The 13161-nt window shown below is 38.3% G+C and overlaps 1 protein-coding gene across 1 annotated transcript in view; it reads right to left on the reverse strand.

Moving 5' to 3' along the window:
* Window positions 1-566: 566 nt before the first annotated feature.
* The window catches only part of LOC113433952 (uncharacterized), a 36592-nt gene continuing 23997 nt past the window's right edge, over window positions 567-13161 (reverse strand). The window contains exons 12-19 of the mRNA XM_026696797.2: window positions 11469-11803; window positions 11137-11236; window positions 10511-10646; window positions 7375-7449; window positions 5655-5728; window positions 3478-3589; window positions 1712-2237; window positions 567-1150 (exon numbers count right to left, since the gene is read on the reverse strand). Of these exons, the coding sequence (XP_026552582.2) occupies window positions 973-1150; window positions 1712-2237; window positions 3478-3589; window positions 5655-5728; window positions 7375-7449; window positions 10511-10646; window positions 11137-11236; window positions 11469-11803 (1536 nt within the window). The 3' untranslated portion in view covers window positions 567-972. The remainder of the gene's footprint in view (window positions 1151-1711; window positions 2238-3477; window positions 3590-5654; window positions 5729-7374; window positions 7450-10510; window positions 10647-11136; window positions 11237-11468; window positions 11804-13161) is intronic.

Raw genomic sequence — 13161 nt, forward strand, 5'->3', positions numbered from 1 at the left:
TTCCTGGAATGTGACTCTGTGTATGAGATTCTGCCTATTTTCTAGAGGATATATGTATAGATATATATATATGTATAGAGGATATTTCAAAGTATATAGCAAATCAAGACTTCTGTTATTTCTTTCCTGATACAATTTTTATTGGCTTGAGATTGGCCTCTTTGTGGCCTCCTTTGCCAGTCTTTGCAACAATGTATCATTAGTTATCCATCATTTCTTTGTTGAAGTCTTACCTCTCTGCTCTGAAACCCTGCATTGTAATTTATCATTTCACTGTATTTCCTCCTCACCCTAATGCAACTGTTCAGATGTTCAATTTGCAACTGTACATGTACAATTTACAATGTACAGTCCCTATCTGCTGTGGATTAGACGAAACATTTTCCCATTGAACAGGGGAAACAGAACTACTATGTTCTGTCTTTTATATGGCTTTAGTTCTGGATTTCATTAACTTCTTGCAAGAGAGTTGAAACTTAGGCAAAATCTACAATCAAGGCTTCTGCAAAATGCATCTTCCCTGCCTCTATAAAACATTAAATAAATATAGCAGAGTATCCACTGTATTTAATAGCTGAAGGACATATTAATTTATTTATTGTGGTAATAATAAAAAAGATCTCGTTTAACCCACAAAGGTTGCTCCTGGGCTTGGAGATATATTGCTGAGTATCAATGATTCTGCAGTCTACTCCTTCCCAATGAAGTAAACCTAGTTAGACCATATCTGATATCCTTCAGCTCTAGAAAAGAAGCCTTGCTTAAGAAATGTGCTGATCATACAAATCATTTTTTACATATGCAATGAATGGCGGATGGAGAAAGTACATGCCTCTTCATCTTCTTAAACATCAAATAGCTTTGAGAAGACAACAGGTATTCCTGTTCAAAGCACAGCAAAGAATTAATGAAAACAAGAGAGTTCTTTTGGAACTCACCAATCTTTTCTCTCTATGTCCCCAGCAATCTAAATTATTGCATGTCTGAACTCTGCTTTGATGACACAAAGGGTTCTTTAGGCACAGGGAAGATCAATTTTTTCCTGAGAGTATAAGCTGGTTGGGGCATTTGTTTCTTTTCACCTTGAGCATCTGCACGTTTGCTCACTTCTTCATTGACTTCTGTAAGAATGGATAATATATCTTCACCTCTAAAGAGAAAAAAACGAACATCAACGAAATATCAATTTTTGCTTTGCACTTACTTCCCTTTATATTATCACTGGACTATAAACTAACGTAATTGAACATCAGAAAGCACAAAATCAACTGTATGTTTAAGCCTGGAGACAAATTATTTAGTATGTTAGAAATTCCTTAGAGCCCCAGCTTCTATGCAACCAAGAATTTATACTGTTTGTCTCCCCTCTACCTCTTTGGCACAAAGGTTAGCAGAGCCAGGATGGTGTCGTGGTTAAGATGTTGGAGAAGACTGGGAGACCCAGGCTGAGGCTACTGTAGTTCCTTGGACTAGTCACATTTTCCCAGCTCACTCTCCCACACAGGATTATGATGGAAGGGAAATTCCTAACTTAGGCAAGCCTGTGCTAGCAAGATTTTGAGCTGGTGAATGAAGCCTATGAAAAAAACGTTTGAAAATTGTGTGAAATCCATTTGGAATGGGCTAAGTGGCCTACATACAAATCTATCCTTGGTAGTTCATTCAGAACAGTCACATTAAACAGAAGACTTCTACCTAACATGAATCCTACCTTGGCACCAGGAGCTGCAACTTACTGCAAAGAGCCTGAATGTACCAACTCCCTTCATGTACATGCCGGAAAGAGAGATAGCCATCTACAGTGGCCATGCCAAGCAGGAAATCTGCTTCATCTGGAATACTTGAGGTCAGCTGCCGGGAAGACACAAATCCTGAACTTTGTGCATCTGGTTCAAATGAGGTAGCATGGCCGGTGTCTTCTTCAAGGCGGACTGGCTGCTGTGTCTTTTCACCTTGACAGGCCTGGATGAAGAATAGCTTAGGTTTCTGAGCCAACAATGGGCAATGGTTGGCTTTGAAGTATGATGTGATGGTACGGATTGGAATCAGACATTCATCTGTCCCAAAAATTTGCCCAGACTTTCCATGAGATAGAATACAGCATACCAAACAGTCACCGTCTTTCCAATCCATAGAAGACTGCCAGAACTGCAAAAGGTTTTGAATTTCTGTGGAAGACTGGTCGTCATACTTTTTCACTTTGAATCCAAGCCAAGTGAACACGTGTTTCAACTCCACTGTTACAAAGAAATAAGGCAAAGAGTTTAATACAAAACAATGTCAGTGAATGAGCCATTTACATGGATCTAAATTACACAGAATAGATATGCCAACGGTTTCTATTCCTGCATTTTTAGGATAAAACAGATTTGAAAATTAGTAACATGGTCTTTCTTGATAATCTACTAGGCCTATGTCTGTGACCTGTTTACTTCTTCTAACATGTTATAAATGCAGAAAATGAATAACGATCCATATTGGAATTTAACAGGAGAGCCTATTACCCCATTTCAATAGGCTGATAGAATTTGCAGAGGAGCTTTGGAATTGCAAACACCAGCATGGTCCCTTACATCTTTGACCTTTCTTCCTTGAGCGGGAAGTACTTAAAAAAGTAGACAGCCATGTGAAAAAAATGTACAAACTAAATGTCATCTAATGGCTATTGTCCTCTCTTAAGCATACAGCAGACATTTTGCTTATGCTCAACATTAGGAGCAAGTAATCTTCTCTTATCAACCATTCAAAGTTACAGCAGTACTGAACAAGGAGACTTACAACTGGTCCTCAAAGCTGTGGCCACTGCAGCATCCCTATGGTCATGTGATTAGGATTTGAGCACTTCGCAATCAATGTACACTTATGATGGCCGCAATGTCCCTTAGTCATATAATTGATTAAATGTGTTTCAAAGTCGGCAAGATGTCACAAGTTGTAGTCACATGACATTGTGTTTAATGACTTGTGATGATTCGCTTAACAACCACAGCTGGAACCAACAAACTGTAAGTCAGGAAGACATTTAATTTTTCACTTAATAACCACATCATTTAGTGACAGAGTTGCTGGTCACAATTACGATTGGTGAGTCAGGGTTATCTGTACTATCTTATATGAGAAAATTGATTTCGCAAGGTTAATGGAAGCTGCAGCGTGAATGTTCCAATCCACGAAAACTGAAACTTATTTCTATTTGCACATGTCAATTCTACTTACTTTCATTAAACTAATTAATTGTCTCTAGTGATAAAACCCTAGCCTGGCACCTTCTGTGGAATAAAGTGGGAGATTAAAAAAAATCTAGACGCAGGCAGCAACAATAACTAAAAGACTATTTTACAGCTTGAAACCACATAAAAAGTACACATTAGCAATTATTTTCTGTTCTGTGATGCGAAAGCACTTTATAGAAAGATATGGAAGCAATTTAAGGAAAGGGAGGGTATCCCAATATAAGCACTTATTTAAGCCACTTACTGGCATCTTTCTCAGATCCATTCCTTTTTCTGAGACCACCTTCAAAATTGACATTGTTAATAATAAGACAATATCCTCTGCACTCCCCATCCATTTTATACTGAGATAACGTCTGCAGAATGAAGGACAGGAGAGCATCAGACTTTGGTTTGTAAGATCTTAATAACATTAGCATTACCAAAAGCGACTGTGGAGGGCACAGAGGGGATACCTTTGAAGGACAGGAGGGACAGCTTCTTAGCAAGACTGACCAGCATAGCCTGTGTCCATTCTCGGAAACGAATGTGAGAGAACCTCAAAGAGGCCCCTCTCTCTCATTCGCTCAGAGATAAAGGGAGGGAAGGGAGAAGCACATTCAGCCCAGCAAGATTCTGTTACTATAGCTGTTCCAACGAAAGAGTTTTAGATTTATATGGCATTGCTCTCTTGATCTGAACTACCTTATGGGGTTGATGGCTATAGACTCATTTAAATATAAATGAATTTCAGTTATTTTGCAACAGTGTTTGGAATCCTAACAAAATATTCTTTGATTGAGACAGTCTGGTCTATGCAAACTTCATTCCTCAATTGTTGGAAAACCAACTAGGATTTAACAGGAATCCTGCTAAGTCACACCAAAGATCTTTCTCATCCAATATATCTTAATATTGGTGACTTTCAATTGTCTGCTGTTAATTGCAGGCTTTGCACTCCAATATTTGTCACAAACATCTAGCGCACAAAATTCATTGCCTTTAAAATCAACATCACTATTACAACCTGCAAACTGGATGTTATTTTGTGTGTAAAGGACAAACCATCTGAGTCATCCAGATCAGTTCTCTAATAAATCTGGCTTCCTTTGATTGCTTCTAGAAATAAGGCCTGAGCTGAAAAACAACTACACTGGTGTCAGGTCCTCAGATGAAGCAAATGAACAAAAATGCAACAAGGTGGGGAGAGCAACAGATTGTCAACTGTCCAGTTGAAGAATACAGAAAAAGAAACTCCTGGGACTGTTGTGGTTCACCGGCAGCCTGTGAAGACGGCAGCGGGATTGGACAGTGGGGAAGAAAGCAGATCAGTCTGGGAGTCTGGAGAGGACTCGGACGAGGGTCCTGCGTCTAATGCAGAGATGGGGCCAGGACCATCCGGGAGTGGGGTGCAGCCTCTGGAGCCTGGCAGCAGCAAGGCAGAGGACCCAGGGGAGCCTGTTCCAGTACGTGTGCGCGCAAAGCTGCTAGAAGGTGAGAGCAGCTGAAACAAAAGGGGCGACTTGCAAGTAAGGCTGGGAGGTGATTGCCCCTCCCATGAGGTATAAAGGACAGGCTAAGATGACAAAACCTTTGCAGGAAGCAGTGGTTCGTTCGGTTCAGATTCATTCTTGAAGCTCTTTGTACTTCAGTTGGTTTGTTTTAGTTTATTTGACACTTCTGTATTTGGCAGCACTTCACAGAAAAGAAAGGTGGGTGCTTATCTCAAGGGACTGTTTGAGATTCATTACTGGCTGGGAATGAAAATAATTCCCAGCGCTGCAATAAAACAAGACTTGTTTTTAAAATAAGTGTGTGCGTAATTATGGTCTTGGAAGCCTTGGTAAGAACAGGGACATTATTCTTCCAAGAGTATAAACTTTATTGAATAAATTCACATTGGCACAGAAGAAGCGAAACCAGCTCTGGGCTTCCTGCACAAATGCACGCATAGTTCATTCCCCTTGGGGCATCCATTAGGTCCACCAATCACTTCTATTCATTTTGTTATGAGAACCAGACAACCATGCTGTGCTACCTGCTCTGGGTGTCCTGGGTGTGTGGAAGCAATGTTTTATGGGAACCAACAATGCTTGGAGGCCATTCCTCCCACCCTTGCATTCCAATCCACTACCACCCTATTCAAGCTGCGAGTGAAGAGGAATATAGGTGAATGTTCGAGTCAGTCTTGACACAGATGGTCTGTTGATGTTGTATTATAATTCTCATGAACCCTGGTTATTAGACTTGCTTGCTGGATCTAATGAGAATTGAAGGTCAATAGTATCTGAAGGGCTCCATGTCCACCATGTTGTAAAAGGACTTTTAAAAGTTAAGAATTGGCCAACATAAAATATACTAAACAGCTAGATTTGGGATAAATATAACTCCAATACATATACAGATTGATTGGGATAATCCAGAAATTCAGAAGATACAAACCACAGCATTCGTATCCCTGGGAGTTTGTTGCAACCCCTGTCCCAAGGAATCAAACACAGGTTCTGCCTTGAGATCTAAAAAAAAATTACAAAGAAATAAGTAGATTTAAAAGATTGCTCTTATCTCAATCTAATCATTTGAGAGTAGAATACTGCAGACAATAGAGGTAGTCCTTGAGTTGTGATCTGCCTTGCTGACTTTCTCATTGACTCCTCTGCTAGCTTGTTGAAAGCTAGCAGAGGAGGTCTGTAACAATGATTATGTGACTACAGGATTCTGCAGCCAGTCATAAGTGCAAGCTACTTGCTAAGCATGCAAATTTTGTTCATGGGATTGCACTGGTGCTGCAGTGGCTAAAACTTCCAGGGCTAACTGGTACAGGTAGTCCTTGACTTACAACCGGTCACTTAGCAAGTGTTTGAAATTATAAAAGACCTTCCCCCAAAAGCTGCTTACAACCCGGTTTGAAGTTATGGCTGCTGCAGCACCACCAGTCACTTGCCTATCTTTTCCTCAAACCGCAACCTCAGGTCTTGGGCCTCTCTCCCGCCCCCCCCGCCAAATCCTTCCTCTCTATCTCCCACTTATTGTTTGAAGATATCCAACTTCAGGACCTCACACTGGGGAAGAAGGATCTCCCTCGGTGTTCCTGGGCCATGCAGCTGTGTGCTGGAAGGGATCATTTCAGCATGGCCACAGCACTTTCCACAATACAGACTGCAACAGGAAAGTACAGCAGATCACTTCGTTGGTGGGCTGCACAATCACATCACATAAGCAATCTCTTTTTCACAAGGAATTGTGACCACACTTGAAATGATGGCTGCTTCTGGGATAAAGTCGCGCAGACCAGGGACTTTGTAAGTAATGGAATGTTTTCCCTCCTTTCCTGTGAGGTCTGGTGCTTTGGAGATCCTAAATCGTCTGGATTCTTTTTAATCCGTTGATGGAGCGACTCCATGCTGGAATGCCCCTTTACTCCCCACTCTCCTTTAGCTGTCAATTCTACCACATTAACAGATATAAGAAATCCGCTACTTTTCATGACTTTTGGCAGTTCACAAAAGTACGAAATAAAAATAAAATATTCACAATACATTATATTTATAAATAGATCACAAAAGTATTAAAACAAGGACTTTAAGTAAACCAAAAGGGTCAGAGTACTTTTGAGAAAAAGCACACAATTAATTAGTTGTCTTTTGGATGGTCTGGATCAAAGCCTCTCCCATCAGTTCCAATAAGCATCATCCAGAGTTATTATGTGATTTGTAGCCCAGAAGTTCACCTTATCTTTTGTTGTAAAAGAATCAGATAGACACTTCTAAAAGTATAGGAAAAAATCATAAAAATACTGCCCTAATGTCAGTTTGTGTGTGTAACATATAATAACTTTGTTTTGATGAAGATGTCAGGTAAGTGGATCAAGCTCACATCTCACTCTAAGAAATGGCTCTTTGAAACATTAAAAACAGGGCACCTTGTCACTCCTTTCTACTCCCAGATCCCATGACAAGAATCTTAAGGCTCTGGGAATTTTCACCCCTTTTTCACTTCTTCTATGTCCAGATTGAGAAGGACCCTGGATGTTTCTGTATTCTACTGTGATGAAGCATGAAGTACTTCTAGTTTTATTCAATGCCAACCAGAGCACCTATTTATTTTAAAACTAGCGTTAAGCAGTTTTAAAGTCACAGTCATATAAAACTTCTAAACAAACCTAGATTTGCAGCTAAAGAACAAATTTTTCCACTGTGCTCTCGTAGGCTCCCAAATTTTTCATCGTAAAGGTGTTCTAAGAAGAAAAGGAAAATTCATATATTACTATTTATTTTTATTGCTTGACTTAGGAGCTGCACACACAGCTTTATATACAGTAAAATACTGACTGATTTTTTTTTTAATCGAATGTTTTACACTGGCTGATTCAGGCAAAAGGCAAGTACATTTCAATGGCAGAACCTGCAATTTCTCAAAGTAAATCAGTTTCTAGTCAATGATTGCAAATATTATTTCTTTTTTATTCATTCCATTTCTATCACCGCCCATCTCAATAAATGACTTTAATATAAATCTAACTTACAACCATTTATTTAGTGACCAAAATTACAACAGCACTGAAAAAAGTGACTTATGACTGTTTTTCACAGCTGTTGCAGCATCCCCATGGTCAGGTGATCAAAATTTGAGTGCTTGGCAACTGGCATGTATTTAGGATAGTTGCACTGTCCCAGGATCATGTGATCAACATTCCCAGCTGGCTTCCAACAAACAAAGTCAGTGAGGGGAGGCAGATTGGCTTAACAATGGCATGATTCACTTAAAAACTGCAGTGATTCACTTAACATCTGTAGCAAAAAAGATTATAAAATGAGCCACAACTCATTTAACAACCGTCTTGCTTAGCAACAGAAATTTTGGGCTCAACTGTGCTCCTAAGTCAACCTGTATTAACAGCTTATTGTTTTTTCCCAAGTCAGATTCCTATTTTCTTTCTTTCTTTTTTAATTTTTTTATTAAGTAAACATTAAAAACAATTGAACACAATGCGACTTTCTTGGCCATCATTTTGGCCATACATATAGCATAAAAGTAGATATAACAGTTAATTTTTCCTTTTTTCCTACATTGTTAATTTAATGCTAGTTATATATTTGTTTCTATTTACATTTATATACATATTTACAACCTAGCTTCTTTTCCATCTCCTTCTTCCCCTTATAGTCTTTATATTCATATCATATTTGTCCATTGTATTTCATTTTCTTTAACTTACAAAATTTTAACTTTCATTCCTATAAAGCGTCAACAATTTCTTCCTCGACTCAAATCATTGATACATTTTACTCCAGACTTCGTAGTACTCTGTCTTACCCTTATCCTTAATTTTTAGAGTTAGTCTGTCCATCTCTGCACTAATAATTTCCTTACTATTTCGCTTTCGATAGGGATGTCTTCATTCTTCCAGTTTTAGGCATACACCAATCTCCCAGATGTTATTAGGTGCAACATTAAATATATTGTTCCTTTACTATATTTCTCATCTATAATTCCCAATAGGAACATTTCTGGTCTAAATTCTATTTTTTGGCTAACGATCTCTTCCATCCCTACCTTTATCTTCCACCAATACTCTTTTGCTTTTGCACATTTCCACCACACGTGATAGTAGGTCCCTATTACCATGCTGCATTTCCAACATTGCAGTGATACATTTTTGTTTATTTTAGCTAGTCTTGTTGGAGGGAGGTGCCATTTGACCATTGCCACATCCCCATGGTTATGTGATCAAAATACAAATGCTTGGCAACTGATTCATATTTATCACAGTTGCAGAGTCCTGGAGTCATGTGATCACCCTTTGTGATCCTCTTTCAAGCAAAGTCAATGGGGAACCAGACACTTAGCAATCATGTTACTAACTTAAGAACTGTGGCCAAAAAGGTTGTAAAATGGGGCAAAACTCACTTAACAAATATCTCAACTTAACAAATGACTGCAAAGTAGTGCAAGTGGCCAAAAATGCAGGTTGGCTGCCAAGGGCACAAATGCAAAACCATTGGGGGGGGGGGGGAGAAGGGGTTTAATGTCAGAATTTTGAATCCTGTTCACCTTTTTAGAGGTCCATCAAGGAGCACCTATTAATGGCACTTTTCCCAGTTTCATCTAACATAATTTCACCCAACATCATTCATCCCTGAAATGAGATTGGCCCTATCTGTGTCTGTGGGCTTGGGGATGATGGTGAGATGCCTCTATTGTACTTAATGTCAAAAGGGTCTCTCCTAGTCTTTTTAATTAATATTTTCTTACTGATTTTACTAAATAAATTTTTATATTATGGTATAATTTTAAAATTTGTTTTTTACAGTCTGTGGTGTTTTTGTATGCTACCCAGAGTCACGCATGTGAGACGGGTTGCTCTATCAATGTGATGATTGAATAAATGAACAACTTCACAAAATAATAGAAATGTCACATGTTTTATCCAAACAATCCTCAAGATGCCTTAAGAAAGACTAATTGGAGAAATTCAGCATCGATCAGCTTAGGAGATTCATCAGGCTACAAGGGGGAAGACAGCAAAAGCCAACTCTGTCAGGCCACAAGATCAACCAGGCGGGGACAGGATGCTGCATCCAAGAGGAAGAAAAGTGAGGTTCCTTTCTTGCCATCACTTTTCCTTCCATCTCTTCTCTTGGCAATGATATTCCATCCAGGCAGATGCAGCTCTTAAGCATCTTGGCTATAGAAACACCTCTTCCACCCTCTCAATTAGTACTACCCCTAAAGATTTTTTTACTTCACATAAAGGTACTTTTTTTTGTATCAATCAGAAAATTTTAATGGGAACTTTAATTACAGATCAATGTTTCTTTTGCATATGCTTGGAAGTACTCCAAAGCCACTTAGGAAATCCATAGTTAATTGGAATTGCAGGTTAGCTGGTATATTTGAAATTGAGGGTAAACCACAAAATGGTCCCAAGTCACACACTAAATATATTTTTGTGTTAAATAAATATACAGAACATAGGGAGGAATGGGATGAAGCCCAAGCCTTTCCCTTGCCTCCCTTTACTTTCTCTGTTTCTGTTTGCTCTTTTTCTCCTGAAATATGAAAAGTGAGTCTACATAAGAAAGACATCTCTAGCAGACACAGAGCACAGGGTTTAAGGAAGAAAAGGGAAGGCAATGAAAGAGGTTATGTTCCACATTTGCCACCTACCTCCCCCTTCAAAGAGCATACTTAATAAACCCATGTTTGCTTGACACTTAAGTCTTAATCTAGTACCACGAGACTGGCACAGAATGACCACAAATATTTGATAAGCAATATTTTTCAAAATTAGACACCTTTTGCTTGTTTGTACATATGTATTTTCTTCAGGAGATGAGGTGCTATTTTCTGGCAGATACATTCAATAACGCTCAGGTCAGACTCCAGTAGAAGGCCTTTTTTCTCCAGGGAAGTCAGCAACTCCAAAGCTGACTGGGAAAGAAAAATCAATGCAGTAGTTATAATTTAAATGTGCTTCCCATACTGCGTTGAGTAACCAAGTCTTTCCACATCTTCAATTGAGTTCTGTCAGCAACATAAGAACAACTTCCAATGTTTCTTCAACAAATTGAAAATCTTCTAAACTGCATAGGGCGAAGTCAGTCTCTAGGATTGGGCAAACATAGATTTTCTGGACATGTAAAATGCATTTCAGAAAATTTCTACCTTCCATGTTTTCCTCAAAACATGTGTACCTTCAGGGGAAAGGCTATGTTAAGGCCATCTCATGATCAGGACTAAGGACTTTCTGCTCTTGACAACACAACTATAGCACTCTTTCCTTAGGGAAGTGGATTTGATGTTAAACTCATTTAACTTATTAGGATTTTTTAAAAATAATTCCTGCTTTATTTAGATTTTTGGCAGGCATTTTTAAATATGTTTTATGTTTCTTGCTTTTTTAGTCTTTGGTTCTACTCACCTTAATGGGTTGCTTCTTTGGGAGATGGATCTTCAGAAGAAACGCAGCATTCTCCACATTATCCTTTGTGAGGTCTTGTGTTATTTTATACAGCAACTGTCTGGGTGACAAGGCTAAACATGTAAGCTAATTCTTTTTATATAAGATTATAAGATATTCATCCTTAGCACCTTGCCTACCATCTCAATTTAAGCTTCTGAAATTCTGGACAATGAACTCTGATGGCAAATATTTAGATATACAGAATCAAAATAAATAATGAAAGTGCTTGGTACCCATTCAGAAGAGAAAATAATCAATGTGGAAGTTACATTTTGGTTTGGAAAACTCACCGATAACCAGATACCTTTCCTCTCTTAGGCAGTTCTTCTTGAACAATCACTTTAGTATAACCAAGTTTCTGGAGCAGAGAGTTACACCCGATAATGTAGAGAAGCTCTGCTATGAGAAAAGTATCATCCTTATTAATTAAGTCCTCATTGATGAGAAACTGGAAAATATCCAGGGCTGATTTCACTGTTTCCAGCTTCTTTAATGAGATGAAATCAGAACAGAGAAATTTCAGATCTTCTACATCGTCCTTCCCTAAGTTTTCATCAATTGATAGTAGCTGCTGGTGAAATACCACATTGTCGTTGTCAGCCATGGAGAAAAGTTTTCTTAGGAGCTAAAATCTCTAAAAAGGGAGGAAAAAAAATAATGCTAAGCATTTAGAAGGTAGTGGAAAAAGAAAAAAACCTCCCTGGAAGATAAACACTCACAAATTCTCTCCCAATCAACTGAAAGCAAATATTTTTGCACAAAACAATTACTGTAATAACAGCAGTTATAGGAAAAATATCAATATAAAATGAAGTTAAATAATTTGGCCAATGATCACTCTGGGGGGAGAGGACAGATAAGCCACAGATAAACTTTTGTAATGTGGTAATATTATCAAAAGCTAGAACTTATTTTTTTTTTTGGTTTTGCATGCATTCATATAAACACACTAAAGAAGTCAAATATATCAACTGTTCCATGATCAGACCTTTCCTTCTACCGGTATTTCACTGAAACAGCGTTTGGCATCTATTTGATTAAAATGTTATTGTCAAAGGTAACCAATACACAATACATAAAATTCTATGACATAATCCATTTATCAAAAGAGCTAAACATTAAGCAGTACTATGGCTTCAAGTCCCAGCAGGATAGGAACACCAATCCATATAAAGGCAAGAAATCAGATAAAAGTGAAAATCACAGCTCACCATGGGGACTGGAAATGCACCACTAACCAACAGAACTGATTCAATACAGTTGTCAATCATGTCTAAATTTAGTAAGCAAACAATTTCATTATTTTAGGAAGTAATTTCAGTAGGTGCAAGATGCAAGGTGACACTATAAGTACTCTCTCTATAGCTTCACCTTGCACCTACTGAAATTACTAACTTAAAAGATAAATGTCTCCAGAGTATATATGTGCCTGTCTGTCTGTCTGTCTGTCACACTTGCTCACCCTTCACAGCAGTAGTGCATGAGTCACCAAGTAAGGTGCTGTCCTCTCCCCAAAGCACAACATAGTGTAGCACCTATGATTTTCTAACAGATAAAAAGACTGCTAGAAAGTTACATTTTCCTGTTTGAGGTAAAGTCAGAGTCCTGGTTTACTCATTTGAACCTTCACAATGAATGCAGCCTCATTTAAGATCAGTTGTAAACCTCCATTCATAACAAATGTTCTTCACCTTTTTTTGGCTTACATTTCTATTTTTTTCAATCTGATCAATTCTCCAATTTTCTGCAGGCCTCTTTACAAGACTTTGGGATAAGTAGATGGATATAATAATAAGAGCTGAAGGTTATTCATATCATACTGATTATTCATATCATACTTTAATCCAAATTCTAAACAGCACTGATTCAAGCATGGGGGATAACAGGCCATTTTCTGGAACACCATAAATTATAAGCCAAGTATCATCTGAGAGTAGTCCTTCAGGAGGAAGCAAGGGATTTTATATCATTGTACTTCCAACA

The sequence above is a fragment of the Pseudonaja textilis genome, chromosome 1 (genome assembly GCF_049901715.1).
Source record: "Pseudonaja textilis isolate UNSWEBS1 chromosome 1, rPseTex1.2, whole genome shotgun sequence".
NCBI classification, from domain to species: domain Eukaryota; kingdom Metazoa; phylum Chordata; class Lepidosauria; order Squamata; family Elapidae; genus Pseudonaja; species Pseudonaja textilis.